This window comes from Dermochelys coriacea, chromosome 9 (assembly GCF_009764565.3).
Source record: "Dermochelys coriacea isolate rDerCor1 chromosome 9, rDerCor1.pri.v4, whole genome shotgun sequence".
Classification (NCBI taxonomy): domain Eukaryota; kingdom Metazoa; phylum Chordata; order Testudines; family Dermochelyidae; genus Dermochelys; species Dermochelys coriacea.
In genome coordinates this window covers 91,522,506-91,547,891 of record NC_050076.1, presented here as the reverse complement: position 1 = coordinate 91,547,891, position 25,386 = coordinate 91,522,506, and the positions used below count along the sequence as shown (strand labels likewise).

Genomic DNA, 25,386 nt, shown 5'->3' with positions numbered 1-25,386 from the left:
AGCAGAGCCACTTGATTCCTTCCCAGTGAATTGTGGGAGAACTTATCTGTCCTTCTGCGCATACAATGGGAATTGTGGGAATGCAGTGGAGGACTATCAGCCCCCTCAAGTGGTTTTACCTGCATCTTCATTATAAAGTAGATGGGTTACGTGCCTGACTGAAAGCCTCACTTGGGCTTTAGCCAATACCGCAGAATGGGCCAGCTAGCCTGGGTTGAAAGCACCACTAAAAACTCAGATCAGAGGTTTGTGTGTGGGGATAGATTAACAGTGAAGGTGTACTCTTAGAGACTTCCTCTCCATATGCACAACACCAGGATCGTAGAGAACAAATGACCTAGTCTGTAGGTGCAAAGTCACTGATTAAAGCCAGAGCATTTTTGCTAGTGGGTCTCAGGTTATGCAACTCATTTCCTCTGATCCATCAGAGTTCAACTGAAAGCACATCTGCTTTAATGAAATGCATGTTTTACTATGAACCTTTGCTGGGTTATTTATATTTAACTAGGGCTGTACATGCTGTCTTCTACCAAAGGCAGTTTAAACATGCTTCATTTCTTTGTGCCATCTGCCCACATGTTGGGCAATGGGCACATAAACCTCATGTCAAACTTTATTGTTCAAAACAAGACCACATTTTTAGTTTCATCAGCACATCTTTGCTGTGTTTTTAATTCCAACCCCTAATTTGATGTTCACATGACTATTTTAAATACAATGAAGAGCTGAAAATAGAGTCAGTCACCAGTGTTGCAGCTATTAAGTTCTTCACAACTTCAGAAAAAAGCTTTCTATAAACACTGTGGCAAGTAGGTACAGAATTTACAGAGGGCAGTTTTATGTACAAAAGTGCGTTGTTGCAATACATGTAGCAGAAACCCTGGAAAAATAGCTCCAATTTAACAGTTTCATACATTATAACTCTAAAGACTATTTGAAGCAGATTTTTCAAATGAGATAACTTCCTTCTTGCTTTAGTTATGACTTTTAGTCTCAGGGTTCCATCATCACTGACCTTTTAGAATGAATGAATTTGAAAATTTTAACCATATTATGAAATGTTTTAAAGCTCTCTGCATTTCTCTTCTCTGACTATTATTCATTCAGACCAAAGCATCAAACATACAAGGTTTAAGTTGGGCTAAAATCTGCACTTCACAAATCAAGGACTGCAAGAATGGGTCTTTATGCAGACAACCCATTTCATCTGAGTTTTCCATGCAAAAGAACTGCAGAATCAGTCAGTCAACAAAATAGTGACCATTAGGCCAGCTAGTCTTAAATGCTGGGCATGAGAATCTGTGGCCTAACACGACGCTTCAGACATCTAAAACAAATTTTTAGAAACCACCAATATTTAAAGGCCAACATGTCAACATACTTTTGAAGAAAAAAGTATAGGCTTATAGGCCTTTCAGCAACTCAGATCAATACATATTGTCAAATTTATACACATTTTTCCACATCTAATATGTCCTCTTTTATAGTTTAAATGCATATGTATAAATTTAAGCAATAGTTTCTAGAGAAAGATCTCCACGTTTTATTGACCACAATATAAAAAAGTTCACATTAAAAAACTAAATATTGAACCAAGAGAGATCTGATTTTTGCTTACTGTTCACAGTAAGCATTCTGTACTGAATATAAGTTTAGCATCTTTTAATCTAATTAAGTTTGTCAGGCTGTTAAAGGAAGAAAATACTGAAACCATTTAAACAAAACAGAAGACGAAATTAGCTATACATATACAAAAAGTGAACAGGTCTGTCAGGTAGTTCTTTCTTCCTCATGTTTAATCGTGCTCAAGACTTACTTTTGGTTTTTTTTAAAATATAAACAGTCCTCTTGCAGTTAGATTTTCAGTGCTCCTTCTAAGCCTTTACAGAGAAATAATTCCCAGGCAAACTGTTAATGTTCTTGCAGAGACTAAATGGATTAAATTTATATCACAGCTGTTACAAAGCTCAAGATAGCCACAGAACAAATACTCAGGAACCAAATAACTATTAGCACTTCCTTTTCCACTTGGAAATTTAAATATTGGAAGCAATGTAACCAAGGGATAAAAAGCAGGATTGGACTTTTAAAAACGCAGTTCAAAGATCTAAAATTTTAACCGTTTGGCTTCTTTCTGTAGCTATGATGTCAGTCCTGCAAAGACCAGATGGGATGACAAATCGCAGTAGTAACTAACATCCATGTGGCAAAACAAATATTGTTTTCAACTACAAATCCATAAATTAGATGGACACCAGGGGTAAGTACGTGATGAAATGACACTGCATTTTAAAAGTGAAGACCAAAATCATTGACAAAAAAACGCTGGTACTGAAAAAAGTTATTTGTTCAAATGTGAGAATTGTAATCTATGAAGGGACAGAAGTATTTAACTTTTTGCATTCTGTTACACCTTTTGTTCTTGGAGCTATTTTCGCTCCAGCTCAGATACACAGTCTCAAAGTGTAAATAAGGACCTCAGAACAAAAATTACCTAGAGTCTTATTTTCTGAGGTATTGAGAACTTGGCCTCTGATGGACCGGTTTTACAAGACCAAGATAAGAAAGTCAAAACATTCAGATGCATGAGATAAAGAACATGAAGAATGTTCAGTTTGGTGACCAAAGAACCACACAGTTATAACTGAATAACCAATAATGTAAGATTTTACTTTAGTTGCAGGATGCTAAAAACTACAAATTATTAAAGCAGCACCATTTTGGCACCTTTTGGAAGCCACTTTTTCCTCCACCCTTCTTGACTACCATCATCAAAATTATACAATAAGGAGCTGAACTCTCAAGGTGATGGTGAACCACCACCACCATTTGGCCAAAATAGTTCTGGAAACTATTCATCCAAGTTGATGAAAACTGGAAATATTTAACCACTAAGCTTAAATTTAGATTTACACTGTTTTATATAGGACCACTAAAACACCAGGATAGAAATGCTATTTCTTTTCCTCTCATTTTGTGTTGTAAAATATTAATGAAGAATTATATTGGCTAATATTTAAATCAATGACTCATTCTGCTCTTCATTTTTTAAAAAAAATGGTCAGATTTTGTCTAGGAGGGACCTATTTTAGCTAACCATTCATTTCGTAGTAATTTTAATTTCTTTTCCTTTTCCAATACATAATTTTAAACAAGTGTCAGACTCACTTTAAGGCACATTAAAAGTGATATATCCTCATTATGACGAATGGGGATATATACATCCTTATCTACAGAGGTGAGAACTTAAGTTAAAGCTTGGAGGCTAATACAACGTTTTGTTTTAATATTCTAGTATTTTTAAACAAACTAATGTTTTGAATGATATCCAGTTTAAAACAAATATGAAATGCTTCACTTATTTTTATATAACATTTTCCAATGACAAACAGATAAAAATATGAAAGCCTCAGGCTTTCCATTCCTTTCAGTGAAGCTTCCCATTTCAAGGAATTCTGCTACTGCACATAATTGCTATAGCAAGGTCTTCCTCAAATGTTGCTCTATAACTTAAGGTTTAGATTTAGGAATTTATTATTTAGAAAAAACTAACTAACTTGCCATTCTGGTAAGTAACGGTGACAAACTGCTTTGGGGTTAACACTGACATTTACTCTACTCTGAAGCTGGTAATAAGTGACTCAAAAGAGTTGCATCTCATCAAAATGAGGGGTCACCTCTTGCAATAATAACTAATAATTTTACACTTTGAAGAGTAAACTTGCTGAGACAGAAAAATAAAGTGACACTTCCATGCCCCCAAAAATTGAGATATTGCCCCCTTCTTACAATTAATTTCAGCATTTCAATGCTCTATGTACAATATTCTTTAGATAAAGATGCATATTTCAAAGCCACTGTAGAAAATAAAGGCTATACTGAACTGCGATAGATACCTATATGGATTATGTGAAATGTTTCATGATGAATTTGTGAACTTCTGCCACAAGGGTTCAATAATTGGATCCTGAAATTAGCAGTTTTAACAGCAATACAAATTTCATCTATCCTCCATCTCAGAAACTTGTTAACAGAAAGCATAAGGATTATTTGGTTTGAGTTACACTTATCACTACAAACAAGATTTAATATTCAAGTTTATGGGATTGTTTTTGTATTTTACTATTGCAATCACGTATAAAAGAGACAAGTAATAAAAAAAGAGCTCATTGCCCAGGACAAGTTACCAGTATATTCAAATGACAAGACAAATGACATAGCAGGTATTTCAATTTTAAAACTGACAATTAAGTTGATATTTCTCATTGCACTGAAGACAGTGGGCAATCAAACTTGTTAGTGACTTTTGAAGAATCAACTGAGAAGAAGAGTTTACATTTACTATTTTGACTGTGGACCTCTCTTATTGAAGCCCTTTCATTTGGCACATGGCATTATAAATACTTACTAGACATTTCAGATCGCCAGTATATTTTGCATCTCCTCACAGGTGGTCCATGTTCTGGAGTTTGTAGTCTGAACAGTAATACGCCTGTCATTTACTAACAAACAAATATTTCCAAAGATGCTACAGTCTAAACGTATGTCATCACACACATGTATAGAAGTTTTTACTTTTGATCTTCCACTGAAAGTGTGATCTCAACTGTAGTATTGTTAACATTTTCTTTGTCCCCAGATTTTTTTCTCCTTATTTAACTTTTGCAGCCCCCCAGAAAGCAATAAAATTCTACTGTCAGGACTAATTTAGGGCCCAATCCTGCAAACACTTGCACTGGTGGATAGTCACACTGAGTTGATAGGACTACTCACATGTATAAAATTATTCACGAGCAGAGTTAGGTCCCAATCCTGAAAATGCATGCCTCAGGACTCCTGTTTTCTGAGGCCACATTAAATTGACAGTAAGGGACAAACTCATTATCTCCAGAGTGAACAAATCTAAATGATATTAATGAAGCACCAATATAAATGAGAAAGGTCACCTTTCTGAATTCAGAATTCTAGTCACCTCTTTCACCTCTAATAGTTGCACTGGAATGAACACACAGCAATTTTATCCAAAACAAAAGATGAACCCAACAACAAACATTTCCATAATAAAGTCAGAAATTGGTTTACTAATTGTCAAGAATAAAATCATCTCAATTGGAGTTTTCAGGTGCAGAAGTAAAAACTAAAAGGTGTATCTTGTTCTCCTCAACAAGACTTATTCAAAAGGCTATACAACAAAACCAGTACTCCGAGTTAGATTAGCAATGATACACTACCTCATAAAAAAGTTCCATCACCTTAAACTATTCTGCAAGTGGTAAATAAACTGGCAGCATATAGGTAAAACACACAGCTGCATCAATAACTAGGTTCTCTTGCCAACAGCAAATAGTTATTCTTACATATAGTTTTGGCCATAAAGAAATATCTACCAAGTTTGGGCATCAATTGTTTGCACTTTGGTTTCCAGTAACACTTTTTAAGGCTTTATGAATAGTATTCTATGATTGAAACATAGATATTAATGTAATGTATTAGATTTTCATTTTTTTAGGGTTTTTTCTTCTTATCATCAAGAAAGAATTTACTGATTAACCATTAACAACATAAATAAGACTATCAAAGGAACCAAAAACTAATCATCCAAATATTGAGGAGCAAGATAACTTTTTAGAGACTAAGGTTTACATCTTAAAGAACAGCCAATTCCTCCTAGAAAAAAATCTACTTTTGAAAATGACCTTTTTGTCTACATTTTGTTACTAGCTGACATTTGCGTTACAGCTTTTTGTGGTGAGAAGTCTGCTTCTGCTTATTACTCCCCAATTACTTCATAATTCTTTCAGTGAAATCATAACCATCATTTCCAAAAATCCAATTTCATGAAGTATTAGGATTTGATATGGGTGAGGGGAAAGAACAGAGTAACTTATAGAACTGAGATCCTGTTTTCATGAAAACAAAGCTCCTAATAAGAAATAAGGGGAACACAGAATAAGACAAAGGTGAGATTTCCTATTTAGAAACAGGTTTGTTGTTTTTTTGTTGTTGTTTTTTTCCCAAAGTTTGCTATGAGCATCAGCGTGTCTTTAAGAGTACCAACCCATTTAACAGAACAATCCATTGCAGTTAGCTTCTTGAAAGCAATTACCATACAAACCTAATTCAGTGGCTTATTTTTAGACAGTATCTTTTCAGCAGCTTGTTAAAGTCACTGTGAAATTGTCGAAGTCTCAATCCTAGTCAAAACTGTTAGTCTTAAAAAGTCAGCTCACTTGAATAAGTTATAAATGTTCAAAATATTAAAATTACACTTAGAGGGTTCTGTTTGATGCATTGTTAGCTCTGTCCTAATCAAAAATTTGGTCAAGAAACGTATGTAAACAAAGATAATACACTTAAGGCTTAGAAAGAACACTGATAAATTCATCCCTGTCACATTAAAACATCCACATCTCCTTCATGGTCCTCCTCAGTCACTTTTAAAGAGAGCACTTCTTCATTAAGAAACAATCCACTCAGTCTTTCCTTCCGAGCCTGTCTCTGCTCTTTCAGCTGTCTCTTGCGTAAAGCCTTTTGCTGTAGCTTCCGTTGCTTAGAACGTTTCTGTTAAAATAAAGACAAATGGCAAAATGAGTTCTTCTATATCTAGACTACTGGAATAAATGGTCCTTTATTAGAAACATTAAAGATGGATTTTAGTGAACATAAATTAGTGTAAAGTTAGGGTCTGCTCTGAGAAGTGACTAAAAAAGGCATCCTTACTCAGATCTATTCCATGTGTTTATTCAAAATCCTACTTAATTTTGTCACTAAAATAAGCAAGTTTTTACTGCTTTTTACTGTTTAGCCATGCAGAGCCAATGCAACTAAGTGAGCAAGATGCAAATTCTATTCCATGTTGTGCATTGTCCAAACTGTTTAAGTATCTATCAGTTGTACTTGTGCAAGCTCACTGGAAGAGAATGCATAGATAAAACTGAGCCTTTGAGATGAAGAACCTTAACTATTAGTGATGAGTCATGAGACCAAGAGAAATCAGCTTGTCTTAAAGCCCAGACTGAGTCTGCAAAATTGGAAGAAATACACACACACAAAATGAAAATAATTGAGACACAGATGCCATAATGTTACTTGTAAAGAATCACTTCTCAGTGTACACCCAAAGCTTGCATGAGCAAGTAATCTATGAGAAATATGTTGAAAAAACAAAAAGAAATAGGAAGCCAGACAAGTTCTATCAAAGATCAAGGTATTCTTTAATAGTCATGTATTGTGCTCTGAAATATTAATTGATCTTTAATAAATTCAAAAGAAGAACACATGCTTTTATCATTAAAAGAGTCAAGCTGATTTATCAGCTCTTTAAATACTCAAACAAAATTCAAACTAGTCTAAGCCCTACCACATACACACATCTCAAAACAATTCTTCACTTGCAAAAAAAAGTGATATGGAGCAATAAGAACACCTTTAGACACTTTACCATCATGTCATGAGGCAGCCAGTCAAATAATTTCCTTGGGTCCGGCAACTATCAACGATACTTTTTCTTTCAGTAAAAATACGACAATCATGTAAGTGACTTAAACAAACAATTGATATGCACACTCACTCTCTCTCACACACACAGACACACGTGCGCACGATTAGAAGTTTTACTTTTGAGTCCCGGATTCTCTCTGCAGCACTCGTGGATAAATTACTATCACTGTGTGCTCGACTCATGTTGGCACTGGAGTTTGAAGCAGAGTTGCCCACACTGGAACTGCTGCTGCTTGCTGAGCTGACCATACTGGCACTGCTGCTGCTGGCACTTGCACCACTCACGCCACTGGTGCTTGCACAACTGTAGCTGCTTCTCTTCCAGCTTTCCCTTGCAGACCGTTGTCGAGGACCATGTTCCTTGATATAGTTTCTCACCTTTAGAACAAAAGCATTAAAAAATGATAAAAGCTTGATTGGTGACAGCATATTTAATGGAAAAGCTGTATATTTTATGTTTATTACAACTAAGTTCTGGGGGGAAAAACAAAACCAAAAAGTCTAAAACAACGATTCAGTTAGCCAGTTAAAACTACTTATTGTAATGACCACTGCGAACATCTTCACTTTGGCTTTCTTAAAATAGATGTAATTAGCTAGGGAATTACTTGACATTTTTACTTTAATATAAACAAACATTCTTCCCCTTTCTATTTAATGTCTTACAAAAAATATATCACCATGTAGAAAGGTCAGCCATAGTAGCAAAAGATGACTAACATTTGTTTAAGTAAATTATGTTTTATAAACTTACTGTACTACATAGACATAGCCAGTAGTAACCCTCAGAAGAGTAGATTCTTATCCATTTTAGGTTAGGATTGGGTTTTTTTAAGTGTTCTGAAATATGAAATGGTCATGAATCTGTGATGGACCTGAGTGCTCTCAATTTCAATTGAATTCAATAAAAGCTGAGGGTGCTTGGCATCATGCCAAAACAGGGCCCCAAAATAGGTTCAGAAATAGTATAAGTGGAGGGAAAACAAAGCTTATGATAAAAAATGAAGTTGTGGTACCCTCCACCTCATGTGACACTAAGGGCTGCCTGAGTAGTTACTCTGCACACGCAGTGAAGAGTTATTTTTGCTCTATTTTCTATAAGGTCAATAATCCTCTCGCTTCAATAATTTTTTTCCCCAAAAAATATTCATTTAGAAAGCTGCCAAATCAATCATCTCTCATGAGAATTTTTATTTTTCTTTAAGTTTAGTTTAGTTTTTGCAAGCAAATTAAGGCCCCAATCGTGTAAATGCTTATGTAGGTGTAGAAATATAGTCACTCAAGCAGTACCTCCACTTTGGGACGACTCATGCAAGTGAAGTTACACACCAGAGGAAGCATTTGCAGGATTGAGACATAAATCTTGAAAGTTACTCAGCGAGTATTTTGTCTGAAACTGTTTCACATACCAGAACTAACTTACCACTTCAGTCACATTTATGTAAATAATGTGTTTCATATAAAGGTACAAGATCACATACTGATATGAAACTGTTGAAGAAGAAAGCCAAAGTTCAACAACATACCTTGTGTTCCATCCTGCCCACTGGTACTCAGTGAATATGGAAAAAAAAAATTAATTACAACCCAATAGATGATTTTCCAAGACATGTATCAACACATACCACAGGTCAGAGAGCAATGGTAACTCCAATTCAAGAGAAATAAAAAATTTTAACCTACCTGTTTCAATTTTTCATCTGTAAGACAGTTTAATTCAATAATAAACTCGCTATCTGTAGGTGAGATCTGAGCAGTGGGATCAATAATTTTAATAATATCAAGTTGCTCTCGAAGACCCATCTCAGTACTGACTTTCCGACTCAGGTATTCAATATATTCAACCTAATAAAAACAAAACACACGAAGTTATTAAAAACTGCTAGCTCTTAATATGAGTCAAAGCAGAAGTAAAAGGAAGGAACCAGTACCATTTTGGATCAAAGAAATGCTCTCAAATGTTGCATTTCCTATGATTCTTGACTCAACCTAGTTGAGTATCATCGAAGATAAAAATTCAGAATGAAAAGTAAAGGAAAAAGTTAGCAGTCTCTATACGTATACTTGACGAGGAATTTGATCTCTCACTTCAATAGTCATGTACTGTTGTTCAAAATCATACTTACATTGCTGTAACCAACAGAACTTTTATTAAACTAACAATTTAATTGAGTCTTAATTCTTCTGTACATCTACACTGGTTCTCTCCAATATAAATGAAAACAAAGCTTACCTGTTCATCATTTGTCATTGCGCTCCACGGGAGTTCATCAAGATTCCTATGCTTGTTTTTCTTTTTTGGAAGCAAGCATGGAGAGCTTGGAATACTAGGTATGACATCAGAAAGTACATCACTCCCACTTGCAATGTCACTGCCAGGCAACTTGTAGGTGTGCAAAGAAAAAAAAAAAAACAGAACAAAAATCTCAAAATATGCTAGGTCGGAGTAGAAAAATAGTCAGACCACTACTGTTAACCACGCAAAATATGCTGTCAACTGGGCAAAGTATCAGTTCTTAATCCAAACAAACTAACAATTGCCCACAATGATTTACAGCTCCAAAACACAAAAGTTAATTTTGTGAACCATCTGCAGGAGTGAAGTGTAGCAAACAAACTATGCAACTTTCTACTTCATGATTTCCTTTTTCAATTTGCATTCAGGGAAATGTCAGAATTATGCAGCACTTCACTCTTCCCTATCCATTAACATGATGTTAGTATGTTCTATTCCTGGGGGAATTCTGCACCAGGGCGCATGCACAGAATTTATGTCCCCTTTCAGATTTCTTTGCTTCCCTGCCGAAAAATGACTTTCTGATGGGGAAGCAAAGGGAAGCCACAAGAACTGTCACGCAACCCTCCCCATCAGTACTGGGTGCCCAGAGCAGCCGGCAGAGAGGTAAATCACTGTGGGGAAGGGGGCAGGACTAGGGAAGACCCAGCTAGCGGCTCCTACCCTTTGCGCTGTGGTCAGCTGCTAGTCAGCTGGCTGGATTGGGGAGGATGGGACTTCCTATTCCCCTGCACAGCATCCGAGGATGCATCAGACCCACCCTCAGATTTCTCCCCCAGATGTAGGAAGGTCTGCAAACTCCCCCCGCCCCACTTCCCACACCCATGGCTCTTCAGCTGTAGGGAGAGGGATCCCTGTACAGGGAGCTGCTCCCACATCTGCACAACCCCCGTGCATCCAGACCCCCTCATACCCAGACCCTCCTGTTGAGCCCCACTCCCCCTTCACCTGGACCATGCCAACGAGCCACCCGAACGCCGATCCCCACCCCACTGAGCCCCAACCAGCTGCACCTGGATGCCCACTCAACTGAGCCCCACTCCCCCAGCATCTGAACGCCCCACAGAGCCCCCACACACACTCCTTTACCTGGACCCCCCCCGCAGAGTCCCATTACTGTTGCACCCAGAACCCTCCAACAAGCCCCTGTTCATTCAGATCTCCCACTGAGCCACCCGCACCCAGATGGCCCCACACAGAACCCCCTCAACCCACACCTGGATACCTCCACACTGAGATCCTGCCTTGCTGAGCCTGCCTGCCCACACCTGGTCCACCTGACATGGAGATGCAAGGCCCTGGGCTGTTTCTTGGGCAGGCCCGGTCCTTGTGCTGTGGCAGGGTTGGGTGCAGCTTCACCACTGAGTCCGTGTCCTGGAGAGGAGCTGCACAGTGATCTCCCACCTCTGTTCAGCCAGTGGCCTATGCTCCCCAATGCCATGGTGGAACCTCCACATTTAACAAATAAAATTTGCAGAATTTTAAAATATTGTGTGCAGAATATTTTGACACAGAATGCCCCCATGAGTAATGTTCTCTATTAAAGCATCATTCTCTGCCAAGCATCATCCAACAGGAATGGTCATTGTGAAGGGAAATCAAGTGAACCTGATTTGCCTAAGCTCTGTTAGAGTCAAACTTTTTACACCAGAAGGAATTTCAAAAAAAATAATTTAGCCAACTACAAGCTGATTAAGCTGGCACTACTGGAGCAGTGCTAGAGCAGCTGGCTATGAACACATTGCCTTCTCTGATGGAGTTCTGTCCAATTCCACTCAGTGAGGTTTTGTATGGGTTGCAGCCAACTACATCAGTCTGGAGCTTTGCCACGTGTCTAATGAATTCTAATGAGAAGGTGTTTTAGTGCTCTTCATTGAAGATTGTTAATGCTTCCCATTGTGAAGCCAGGGTGCCAGCTATACTTAAATAGCATATGATGAAGCGCCTGCTCAGAAAATCCCCACTAGTCAATTATTAGACAGTCTCTTACTCACGTTTTAAGGAAGCTCAGTAACACAGTGATACTAAAGAAACTTGAGACAAATATTGAGATTGAGGGTGCCCTCAACTAATGCCAGATTTCAGAGGTGGGGACAGGCCAAACTCAACTACAATGGAAGCAATGCTGATGGCTAAGGAGAAGCATCTGGGCAGAACTAGCAAAGGTGAAAAGACCACCTTCCATTTGTGTGGGTGTTGCCAACAGTTTGCAGTCTGGAGTCATAATTTTATCACTACACCTGAGGTCTCAGCTATTAGCTGTAACACATACTATCTTTTTACATGTATGGTTGGCCTGGAGTTTGTGATCATTCTTTTCTAATGCATCCCCAAACCACTGATACAGGTTTATTACCCCAGACTGCATTACTGCAACATATGCTACTTGGGGCTAGGCTTGAAAAGTCCCTAAAAGCTTCAATTAATGCAGGATGCAGCACAAACCTGTTGTCCGCAATGGCTACTTACTCGGCACAGAAGTGAGTAACATTTAAGATTACATTTATAATCTGGAACTCCTCTCTCCTACATCACATGAGTAACTCTGTCAATATACATAACTTAAACTTCACATGGCAGGGCATTCACAGTGCCTGTAGAAGTGCTCCTTCTAGAAGTCCATCACAGCCAGAGTTTAACATGCTTCAGGGCACTACAATACTAATCTGTTTGGTCAAATTTCTCAGAATGTTTTATTTAGTTTAACAATAGGAAGTGGAGGAACATGGCTTAATTGCTGACCTTTACATTGAAAAGCTGGTATTTTATAACAACTAGTTGCTTTTATAAAATAAGGTGCTCAGATGCTTAGAGAAGGGAAGCAAAAAATTTTATAAATTAATTTTAAAATGGTTACTGCAATTGGCTTAAATTGATTTTATGGATTTACGTTTACTTTGATTAGATTTTGGTTTTCAAAATTGCATGCATTATATACATACCAATTCCTGGCACATGTGGAATTTGAGTTTTTCATATTTAAAAAAAATGTTAATACATAAATGTTTTGGAGGCTTATTTTAAAAAGATGGGCTTTTTTGTTCATTCCTATTAACATAAATAACACTAATTTAAAAAAGACTATTCAAAAGTTGAGAAATAAAACAAATGACAGTACATTGTTACTTAAATCCAGGTGGCCCTAACGTTGCAGAAATACTATTATTGTCATTTAAGGCTCTTAATTCATTGTTTTAGATCCTACAAAGATGAATGTATGCACATATAAAAAATGGTAGCTTTAAATTTCAAAGGGACGCCCTAAAATAAAGGTTTTATTAAATTTTTGAGTAAAATTATTCAGTTTATTATCTTTTGTTTATCAAGCCACATTTCTAATTATGAGGTTATTTATTAAAAAAAGACATTCTGAACCACAGAGTTCTAATTACCTGCACATTTGTGTACCCAGGGAACCCATAATTAACCTGTTATATAATTGGGAATATTTTCCACTGTAAAATAAAAACATTCTATTCCAAAGGTACAGTTTGAGAAGATTGGAAACCTATTTATTTGTACTATACACAGTAACTACACAAGACACCTGCATCACGTTTTTTTCCTGTAAGCAACAGCAGAATTTTAACTAGCTTCATTTGTACAACTGACATGTAATTTCTGATCCACTTCAAGTTTAAATATGACAACTGAATTACTCACTTACAGAATTTGCTGTGTAAGGTTGAAAAAACAATGAAAAAATCTTTTCCAAAGCTCAACAAGTCCAGTCAAGTAGGTCTCTTCTAGCAAATGCTTATAGAAAAAATGTCCAGTAACTACTCAAAAGGAAAGCTGGCAGCTAATCAAATAACCAGGAAACTCTCTTTTAAAATTATAATCCCACTGTGCCCATGTGGTAATGAACATTTCACATCTCAGTGAGGAACTAAGTCATCCGAGTAATTTTCTGAGGTATTTCTATAGGCTGCATTATAAAACTGCAATTGTAATTTCCAACTATATCCCTTTTTGTACAAGGGATATAGTTGGAAACTGGGATTCTAAAGCTGCGGTCAGAAACACGGAGCTACTTTTAGCTAATGCTATCCTACACAATGTCATTTACAGTTTTTCTTTTGTGGGATATCTGTAACATTCCTAATTCATCAGGGAATGTTTAAATTGGGGTGGGGGTTGGGGTTTAAAATCACATTTGGAACAGACAGTATATTTCTATGGCTGCAGAGTATTACATACACTGTATGCCATGACTAGATTCATAGATACTAAGGTCAGAAGGGACCATTCTGATCATCTAGTCCAACCTCCTGCACAACGCAGGCCACAGAATCTCACCCACCCACTCCTACGAAAAACCTCACCTATGTCTGAGCTATTGAAGTCCTCAAATCATGGTTTAAAGACTTCAAGGAGCAGAGAAGCCTCCCTCAAGTGACCCATGCCCCATGCTACAGAGGAAGGCGAAAAAATTCCAGGGCCTCTTCCAATTTGCCCTGGAGGAAAATTCCTTCCCGACACCAAATATGGCAATCAGCTAAACCCTGAGCATATGGGCAAGATTCACCAGCCAGATACTACAGAAAATTCTTTCCTGGGTAACTCAGATCCCATCCATCCAATATCCCATCTCAGGGGATTCGGCCTGTTTACCCTGAATATTTAAAGATCAATTCATTACCAAAATCACATTATCCCATCCTACCATCTCCTCCATAAACTTAGCAGTAGAATCTTAAAGCCAGATAGATCTTTTGCCCCCACTGCTTCCCTTGGAAGGCTATTCCAAAACTTCACTCCTCTGATGGTTAGAAACCTTCGTCTAATTTCAAGTCTAAACTTCCTGGTGGCCAGTTTATACCCATTTGTTCTTGTGTCCACATTGGTGCTGAGCTTAAATAATTCCTCTCCCTCTCCTGTATTTATCCCTCTGATATATTTATAGAGAGCAATCATATCTCCCCTAAACCTTCTTTTAGTTAGGCTAAACAAGCCAAGCTCCTTAAGTCTCCTTTCATAAGACAAGTTTTCCATTCCTCGGATCATCCTAGTAGCCCTTCTCTGTACCTGCTCCAGTTTGAATTCATCCTTTTTAAACATGGGAGACCAGAACTGCACACAGTATTCCAGGTGAGGTCTCACCAGTGCCTTGTATAACGGTACTAAAACCTCCTTATCCCTACTGGAAATATCTCTCCTGATGCATTCCAAAACCGCATTAGCTTTTTTTCACAGCCATATCACATTGGCAGCTCACAGTCATCCTATGATCAACCAATACTCGAAGGTCCTTCTCCTCTTCCGTTACTTCTAATTGATGCGTCCCCAATTTATAACTAAAATTCTTGTTATTAATCCCTAAATGCATAACCTTACACTTCTCACTATTAAATTTCATCCTATTACTATTACTCCAGTTTACAAGGTCATCCAGATCCTCCTGTATAATATCCCGATCCTTCTCTGAATTGGCAATACCTCCCAGCTTTGTATCATCGGCAAACTTTATATAGCAGATTCCCCACTTTTTGTGCCGAGGTCAGTAATAAAAAGATTAAATAAGACTGGTCCCAAAACTGATCCCTGAGGAACTCCACTGGTAACCTCCCTCCAGCCTGACAGTTCGCCTTTCAGTAGGACCCGATGTAGTCTCCCCTTTAACCAATTCCTTATCCACCTTTTGATGTTCATATTGATCCCCATCTTTTCCAATTTAACTAATAACTCCCCATGTGGCACGGTATCAAACGCCTTACCGAAATCTAGGTAAATTAGATCCACTGAGTTTCCTTTGTCTAAAAAATCTGTTACTTTCTCAAAAGAAGGAGATAAGGTTGGTTTGACACGATCTACCTTTTGTAAAACCATGTTGTGTTTTGTCCCATTTACCATTGACTTCAATGTCCTTAACTTATTTCTCCTTCAAAATTTTTTCCAGGACCTTGCATACTACAGATGTCAAACTAACTGGCCTGTAGTTACCCGGATCACTTTTTTTTTCCCTTTCTTAAAAATAAGAACTATATTAGCAATTCTCCAATCATTCGGTACAACTCCTGAGTTTACAGATTCGTTAAAAATTCTTGCTAATGGGCTTGCAATTTCAGGGGCCAATTCCTTTAATATTCTTGGATGAAGATTATCTGGGCCCCCCAATTTAGTCCCAGTAAGCAGTTTGAGTTTCGCTTTTACCTCAGATATGGTAATATCTACCTCCATATCCTCATTCCCATTTGTCATGCTACCATTATCCCTAAGATCCTCTTTAGCCTTATTAAAGACTGAGGCAAAGTATTTGTTTAGATATTGGGCCATGCCTAGATTATCTTTAACCTCCACTCCATCCTCAGTGTTTAGCGGCCCCACTTCTTCTTTCTTAGTTTTCTTCTTATTTATATGGCTATAGAACCTTTTACTATTGGTTTTAATTCCCTTTGCAAGCTCCAACTCTACTTGACTTTTAGCCTGTCTCACTTTATCCCTACATATTCTGACCTCAATAAGGTAGCTTTCCCTGCTGATCCCTCCCATCTTCCACTCCCTGTATGCTTTCTGCTTCTTCTTAATCACCTCTCTAAGATGCTTGCTTATCCAGCTTGGTCTACATCTCCTGCCTATGAATTTTTTCCCCTTTCTTGGGATACAGGCTTCTGATAGCTTCTGCAGTTTTAATTTAAAGTAATCCCAGGCCTCCTCTACCTTTAGATCCACAAGTACTTCAGTCCAATCCACTTCCCTAACTAATTGCCTTAATTTTTGAAAGTCAGTCCTTTTAAAATCAAAAAGCCTAGTTGCAGATTTATTTTTGTTAATCCTTCAGTTTGAACTGAATTAGCTCATGATCACTTGAACTAAGGTTGTCCCCTACAACCATTTCTTCTATGAGGTCCTCACTACTCACCAAAACCAAATCTAAAATGGCATCCCCTCTAGTCGGTTCAGCAACTACTTGATGAAGAAATCCATCAGCTATCGCATCTAGGAAAATCCGAGCCCTATTATTATTACTAGCACTGGTCCTCCCGTCTATATCTGGGAAATTAAAGTTTTCCATGATCACGCAGTTTCCATTAGTATTTACTTTATTAAAAACATTAAAAAGGGCTCTATCCATATCCAAATTAGATCCCGGCGGTCTATAGCACACCCCAAGCACTATCGTAGGAGAGGGTCAACTAGTTATCTTCCCCAATGTAATTTTTGCCCAGACAGACTCTGTCTTATCCATTGCATCGCTTCTTATTTCTTTACATTCTACCTCTCATTGATATACAATGCTACTCCACCACCTTTACCTTTATTTCTGTCTTTCCTAAACAGCACTTACCCTTCAATACCTGTAGTCCAGTCATGACTACTATTATAGGGATAACAGAAACATGGTGGAATATCTGGTTTCACTTCCTGCACCAGTAGCTCTAGTTCCTCCATTTTGTTACCTAGACTCCTCACATTGGTGTACAAACATCTTTGCTGTTTGGCCTCGCTCACATTTTGTAGCCTATTAGGCACAGTCATTCTACAGCCAGTATAATCTATTAGACTGGTATGCACACTGCCCTTGCTCCTTATATACATTCTCCTGCCCATGACTGTATCCTTTCTTACTTCGTCTTCTTCCCTCTCAACGCTAAAATCTGGCATGGAGATTACCTGGACATTTCCCAACCATCTCTCCCAAATTCCTAGTTTAAAGCTCTCTATCAGTTGTGCCAGCCTCCATCCTAGAAGTCTATTTCCTTCCCTACTCAGATGAAGTCCATTCCGAGAGAACTGTCCTCTGTTCATGAATGCCTCCCAGTGGCCATACATCCCAAAGCCCTCCTTATAGCACCATGCCTAAGCCATCTGTTGACAGTCATAATCTTGTCACATCTTTGTTGCCCTTCTCTAGGAAGGGGCAGAATCCCACTAAAGATCACTGAGCCTCGATTTCCTTAAGCGTCTTCCCCATCCTAGCATAGTCTCCCTTAATACTTTCCAGCGAGAATCTAGCCATATCATGGACTGAAGTCCATGAAAGATAAAGGAACATTATGCTTTTAATTGATTATTACACTTATCCTAGAACACTATATTTAACTATAATTAAAATAAATTGAAACCTGTAAAGAAAGGATGTCTGCACATTCCACAGGTGAAAGACTGCTATATGCAAAAACAAAACAAAAATTGTAAAGATACCAGATTAGAATCTGAGGTCAGATCAAATTGCACATAACAGATGGGGAGAAAAGTGCCAAGGTAGCACAAAGCTCACCTTTGCACTCTTCCCATCCTTGGACCACAGAACACAGGGCTGGTCCACCTGATTAGTAACGGCCCCACAGAGCCAAAAATCACAAATGGGAATTAAGAACACAGCAGCAACCCAGCCACACCAGAATGCCAATGCAAGGTATACACAGCCAGATTCTAATACACGTGGAGATGCCCCACACCAAAGGATAGGGCCTCATAGATGCAAGATATGCTGATAACTAAAAATGAATGTGACCATACTATGCAACAGCCCTATTTCAGAAGCCTGTCATGTCTTGTCATCAAAATTCTATATGAGAACTTTGTAATAAAATGGTCTATCGAAACACTTCCTTTACTGCTGAATCTCAGTATAGGCAGTGGGAGTTTATCGTACCATCAAAGAGCTTCAAACATTTACTTCTGAATCAAAACTGCCAACAGCAGCTAATAGATCCCACTTCATCTGCTATGTTGACATAGAAATAGTTTACCTGCCACTCAAACTCGCTGTCTGACCAATCCCAGTATGTGCTAATAGAAGAGGAGACATCACTGCAGACACTGCCCTCTGGGAACAGATCAAAAGATGTGAACTCCTGGTCATCCAGCAAAGAATAGCAGTCATCCTGATCACCAACTGAAACTGATGAAAACAGCTCCTCGCTGCATTCTGAGCTGGCTACACTTGTTCCACAAGAAGTCAAGTTCCACCTGCAAAGCATACCGAACAGATTAACATCAGCACACGCACAGAGAAAAAATGCTTTGTTCTTTGAAGATGTACATTAAAATATCCATACCTTTATATCAGTTGTTACATGTGGATTTTGCTGGAAATAAGTTAATTCATCTAATAAGCTGCATTTAAATTGATATTAAGGGTCTAATTTACACACACAAAAATCAAGAAAAATTCAAAGGATGAATACTCAAACACAAAGACTCTAAGTGTAAGAAAAAAATTCACTAGAGCCATTATTTCCTCATATTTATAGTCTAGATTTCTAATTAAATGTACTTTTTAAAAACAATTTCCAGTTTGTTTAAACCTCCATTAAAAGTATTCCCATAGTATTCCCAAGCATGACAAAATTAAAAGGTACCAACACTAGATGAGGGAGGGAGGATGGTCTTGTGTTTAAAAGACAGAACAGAGAGTCAGCAAGCATAACTCTCTCTCACATGAGTAGATCCCATGAAGTTAGTGCTAACCAGGGAAACATCTGGGACTCATTTACTTAATATTTTGGGCTCTGTTCTCAAAGCCAAAAAAGACACAGGATACAGAGCTTTTCATTCTAAAGACCACACAGAAGAACAGAATACAGAAAACAATCCACATAAAAAAAATCAAATACCTCAATCAATACTACTTAAAAAGGATTGATTATGTTCTCCACAGTTTCACTATTACAAATTAGCTAATCAGGGAAAGTATATTTCCAACTGGAAAGTCTGTCTGGTCCCACAGAAAGCCGTGGAACAGGTTTTCACTCTGCTGACCTACTCACACGAAGTTTAGCAAGGTCAGGAAATTGGTTTCAGCATCAATTATTTTTCACCAATACAATGAGCAGAGACTTGACTATGTTTCACAATTGCACAGCATTCTGGCCCAATCCCAGAAGAGTTTGGAAAATTCAAAGGTTTCCAGAATTCACTGTACAAAGCCATGCAAGCTATCTTTAACCTGTGAAGTTTTATCCATTTGACATATTGATTACTATTGGAATATTCCTTTAATCACAGACTGAAGAGCAAAACTTTCTGATGTAGGTAGGAAGCATGCCTCTCAGCACTTTTACTTGATTTGCACACATGCTTTCTTGTCAACACTTATGTTTCTTAGGATGGCATGTTGCATGTTCCAATAGGCCAAATATTGGCCGTAAATCATTAATGATTGAAGATGGGTGCCTTAATTAATACTGTAATTGCCAATTCCTACAGGAAGTTCATGGTCTGGGAGACTAGCAAGGCTTTCACAACACTTGATCAGACACAAACACCAAAACAGTTCAAAAACTCGATGAAAGAAAAAGTGGTGTCTGGCTGCTGATCATAGTACACCTGAGCAAGTACATGAGAAATGAGAATTGCATTATATTTACTTGAAATTTCAAAAGATACAGAGCACTTGCAGACACCATGGAAGTAAGTAGCATACTCTGAAAGGTGACGAGGACAAAGTGAATTAAAAAATAATGAAGACAAGTTACACACTTTCCTGAAGAAATGAGGAACCAGCTCAAGGTGCAGAATACTGACTAGTTAACTGACAGAGGCTTGGTTATACCTGCTCAGAAACTTGAATGATAGGTATGTTATAAGGAGGAACATTTAAAAATAGTCTACACATATATTTACAAGTTTGCCACTCACATTGATCCAAAGATTGATCAGAAATACATGAACCTATTATTTAGGTCACATGCAGGCTTCATCATAGCATAGTGCAAAAGCCCAGAGGAAGAAAATATAATTTAATTGATACTGAGTAATGAAAGCACACTTACTGGACCATGTTTGTATTAATGATGGTTAGCAATGCTATGATTAAGGGCCTGTCACCTTTTCCACTGTCAACTATGTTTCTAAGGCTATGTCTACATTGCAACCTTACAATGGCACAGTTTTGCCGCTGCAGCCACACCATTGTAAGGTGCGCTGTGTGACCGTTCTTTATTACCGGGAGCGAACACGTCCATCAACAATATAAAACCACCCCCAACGAGGTGCGGTAGCTTTATCAACAGGAGAGTGGCTCCCACAGACAAAGCACTGTCCACACTGGCGCTTTTCATCACTAAAACTTATGTCATTCAGGGTGGTGTTTTTTCACACCCCCGAGCGATAAAAGTTTTAGCAACAAAAGTGCCAGCGTAGACAAAGCCTAAGTTAACTTATTTGAATGTAAATTGAGCTGGAAGTTGATACGTTTCTTCTCAGTCTAAATTCAAACTTTGTGAAGTACTTGCCATATTTATACTAAAATAATCAAAAAATGTAAAGTGTGGGGGAGTTAGATGCACATGTGTAATGAAAAAAAAATTTTGAAGTCTAAACAGAGAATCATCAAAACTATCTTGAATTCACATTTAAGGCCCAGATCTGTAAGCTGTTGCAACTTTAGCGTGACTTATTATTGACATACAAAAAGTCACTTCCATGTACACATGTACAAGATACGTTTCTTGGGCAGACAAAATTATTTTTTCACTTTGGGAATTGATGTGTTTGTATTTTGTGGTAAACAGAAGTGGTAGTTTTTAGCAAAACTATTGTGCACTTTTGGAAGTTACACCTCACCACTGCCATAAGACTCTATTTGTACCAGAAAATCAAACAGTTCTTAACCGAAATGTGAAGACTGCACTAGTTTAAGCAAACATTTCAATCCATCCACTCTAGCCATTCTGACTCATGGTGTGAATCTTTGTAGGTTTGCTTTGTGCCCACTCTAGTGCTGTTCTAAATTGTTTCAGTTACAACATCCTCTGAGTTCCTATCCCACAGTTCCCAGAAACAGTGATTTCTAGAAGATTCAAAAAGGCTACAAATACACCATAGGATAGCTGTCTGAACCATTTTAGTACCAGCCATAATGTCATCCAACTAATTAGCCCTGCAGAAAGCAAGCCTAATCCAAACGATATTTGCCATGTATGTGGGCTGGCTGGAGCAATTATGTGTTTTACAGGCATGCCGGGGTTGGGGTGGAGGAGAAGGAAATAGTTATGAGCCTAGTAAGGTTTTTTATTTTTAGCTTAGTGAAGGCTTACAGGCAATGCTACTATATCACCGTGGCTGGGCAGTAACACAGGGATTTGCAAACGTCTTGGGGGTGGGCGAGGAGGGAACTAATTCACAGAAAGGCCTCGTCTGCACGAGGGAAACGGGTGCTATTTCCCAACCCAGCTAGCTCAATTTAAACTAGCTCACCTCTTGCCTAAACGATCATTCGACCTGCCAAACTGGTCAGTTACACTCTGGGGATGGAGAGGTTTCAATGAAGCGGAGCCGAGTGGCCCAACTCCACCGGGGGGAAGCCACCTTGGCTCCGAGCGCAGCCGGGGGGGGCCCAAGTGGCAGATTCAGGACAACAGCTCGGTCGGTGGCAACCCCGTCCACCGAAGAGGCGGGGCGAGAGCTGAGCCAGGAGAAGCACCGCGAAGAGCCGGGGGCTCGCCCCCCACGCAGGGGAACAACCCCCCTCCCGCGCCCCGCCTCGAGGGGGGACCCCGGGGGCGCCGCACCCCGCGCCTGGCCCCGCACCTGCTGGAGTGGAAGCGGCGCAGCGGGTCGGTGCGGTGGCAGGACGAGAGCTGGCAGCCGAAGTCGCTGACATCCAGGCAGCCCTCCTCGCTCAGGCTGGCGGCCCGCGGCGGGGGCTGGTGGCAGAGCAGGGGGCAGGGCTCGTCCGGGGCCAGGAACTTCTCGTACAACGCCTCGCTCATGGCGCCGCGGGCAGGGCGGGGGGCCCGGGCGGCGGCGGCGGCGGCGGCTCCGGCCCGCCCGGCCTCGAACACCTGCCGCTCCCGCGGGCCCACGGCGCCACCATGGACCGGGCCCCGGCCGGGAAGGCGCGGGGGCCGCGGGCTCTGGCCGGCCCTGGGAGCGGCTCACAGACACAGCCGCCGAGCTGCGGGTGCCGCCATTACAGGCCGGCCGCTGCCAGGCTGCAATCGGCTCCGAGCGGGAGCCAGCCGCCGCCGCCGCTTCCGGCTCCGGGAAGGGACGGGGAGGCTGCGCCCCCTGCTGCGACGGAGGGGAACTGCGGCCCCTACGCCGCCCGCGATCAGAGCCCAGACCCATCAACGCCGCCAGGGAGAGAGAGACAATATCCAATACCCTTAAGCAACACCTCTAGACACATCTATATCCAGCAACACACCCCCACGCAGGAACACCCCCTGCCTGCCACACACACACACCCAGGAACACCCCCTCTCACACACACACACACACACACACCCCATACCCAGGAACACCCCCTGCCTGCCACACAAACACACCCCATACTCAGGAACACCCACCCTCTCTCTCACACACACACCCACACACACCATACTCAGGAACACCCCCCTCTCTCTCTCACACACACCCACACACACCATACCCAAGAACACCCCCTCTCACCCACACACACCATACTCAGGAACACCCCCCCTCTCTCTCGTACACACACCCACACGCACCATACCCAGGAACACCCCCTGCCTGCCACATACACACACACGCCCCATACTCAGGAACACCCCCTCTCTCTCTCTCACACACACACACACAAACACACACACACCATACCCAGGAACACCCCCTGCCTGCCACACACACACACATGCCCCATACTCAGGAACACCCCCTCTCTCACACACACACACGCACACACACACCATACCCAGGAACACCCCCTGCCTGCCACACACACACACACACACACACACACAGGAACACCCCCTCTCTCACACACACATGCACACACACACCATACCCAGGAACACCTCCTGCCTGCCACACACACCCCATACTCAGGAACACCCCCACTCTCACACATACACACACACACACCATACCCAGGAACACCCCCTGCCTGCCACACACACACACGCCCCATACTCAGGAACACCCCCTCTCTCACACATACACACACACACACCCCATACCCAGGAACACCCCCTGCCACACACACACACACACACACCATACCCAGGAACACCCCCTGCCTGCCACACACACACACACCATATCCAGGAACACCCCCTCACACACACACACACCATACCCAGGAACATCCCGTGCCTGCCACACACACACACACACATACACCCCATACCCAGGAACACCCCCTCACACACACACACACACCTTATACCCAAAAAGAAAAGGAGTACTGGTAGCACCTTAGAGACTAACAAATTTATTAGAGCATGAGCTTTCGTGAGCTACAGCTCACTTTCATCGGAAGTGAGCTGTAGCTCACGAAAGCTCATGCTCTAATAAATTTGTTAGTCTCTAAGGTGCCACCAGTACTCCTTTTCTTTTTGCGAATACAGACTAACACGGCTGCTACTCTGAAACCTTATACCCAAGAGCAACTCCAGCCATACACACAGCCCATACCCAGCAATACACCAGCCACACACACACCATCCCAGCAACACATCTAACGTACACCACACTCAGCAACACCCCCTACACGCAACCCATACCCAGAAACGCACAGACATATACATCCCATATGCAGCACCCACCAGCGTCACATACACATCCAACATACCCAGCAGCATATAACTGCCATATAGACATAATTCACCACACGTAACACCCAACACCCCCCAAAAAACACCCCCCACACACAATAACACAGGGAGAGCCGGGTCTGCTCTAGAAGTGCAGAGGCACAAACATAGTAGATGAGAAGAGAAATGGAATCAATGGTTATTTGACAGCCACGTGTCAATGTCTACTTGTGTCGTTTGATCCTGTATTTATTTTTCTGCTTCTCTTTCCCCCTTCTTTGTATTCTTTTGTATTTCTTTCTTTCTCCTCCGCACCCTCAGGTGCATAGGGTGTCTACCAGTTTCTGCCATTGATTTCAGTCTCACGCTGATCTGTTCAGGCGTCTGTATCATGTTGATAGATTTGGCTTCTTTCTCTGGTTTCAGAGTAGCCGCCGTGTTAGTCTGTATTCGCAAAAAGAAAAGGAGGACTTGTGGCACCTTAGCTACTAACAAATTTATTAGAGCATAAGCTTTCGTGAGCTACAGCTCAAATTTGTTAGTCTGTAAGGTGCCACAAGTAATCCTTTTCTTTTTGCTTCTTTCTCTGTTCTTCTGCATAATACAGACTAACACGGCTGCTACTCTGAAACTTCTGCATAATGTTTCTCTAGGGCGCCTTCTTTTTCTCATTTGTATTTGCCTCGTTTCTCTTTCTCGCTTCTATATTTGCGTTCCCTAAAATCCCAGCAAAGCTGACCGGGAAAGCCAAGGAGAGTGAGTGCCTTTTCCCTGTGTTGTGGTGTGCAAGTGAACGGTAGCTCACGAAAGCTTATGCTCAAAAAAATGTGTTCGTCTCTAAGGTGCCACAAGTCCTCCTGTTCTTTTTTTGCGAATACGGACTAACGCGGCTGCTGCTCTGAAACCTGTCATTCCCTTAAGAAAAGGAGGACTTGTGGCACCTTAGAGACGAACACATTTATTTGAGCAGAAGCTTCCGTGAGCTACAGCTCACTGCATCGGATGCACGCTGCTACTCTGAAACCTGTCATTCCCTTGTTACAAATGCTGGCTGTGAATCTCTCCTCTGTTTTTTCCACCGAATGCATCCGATGAAGTGAGCTGTAGCTCACGAAAGCTTATGCTCTAATAAATTTGCCAGTC

The 25,386-nt window shown here is 40.5% G+C and overlaps 1 protein-coding gene across 1 annotated transcript; it reads right to left on the bottom strand.

Moving 5' to 3' along the window:
• Window positions 1–1,831: 1,831 nt before the first annotated feature.
• On the bottom strand, window positions 1,832–22,704 carry FAM199X (family with sequence similarity 199, X-linked). Its single transcript, XM_038416695.2, has 6 exons — window positions 22,277–22,704; window positions 18,493–18,712; window positions 9,734–9,883; window positions 9,184–9,345; window positions 7,618–7,878; window positions 1,832–6,561 (listed from the first exon to the last, which is right to left on the bottom strand). Exons 1-6 carry the CDS (start codon window positions 22,456–22,458, stop codon window positions 6,391–6,393), a joined length of 1,146 nt encoding a protein of 381 aa, XP_038272623.1. The 5' UTR covers window positions 22,459–22,704; the 3' UTR covers window positions 1,832–6,390.
• Window positions 22,705–25,386: the final 2,682 nt, after the last annotated feature.

Bases quoted from the DNA above. Each gene is read 5' to 3' on its own strand.
- FAM199X (XM_038416695.2), bottom strand. From the start codon at position 22,458: ATGAGCGAGGCGTTGTACGAGAAGTTCCTGGCCCCGGACGAGCCCTGC. The intron at 9,346-9,733 runs GTAAGCTTTGTT...TGTTTTTATTAG, and splicing joins CAATGACAAATGATGAACAG to GTTGAATATATTGAATACCT. The intron at 6,562-7,617 runs GTAAAACTTCTA...TTATTTTAACAG, and splicing joins AGAGAATCCGGGACTCAAAA to AAACGTTCTAAGCAACGGAA.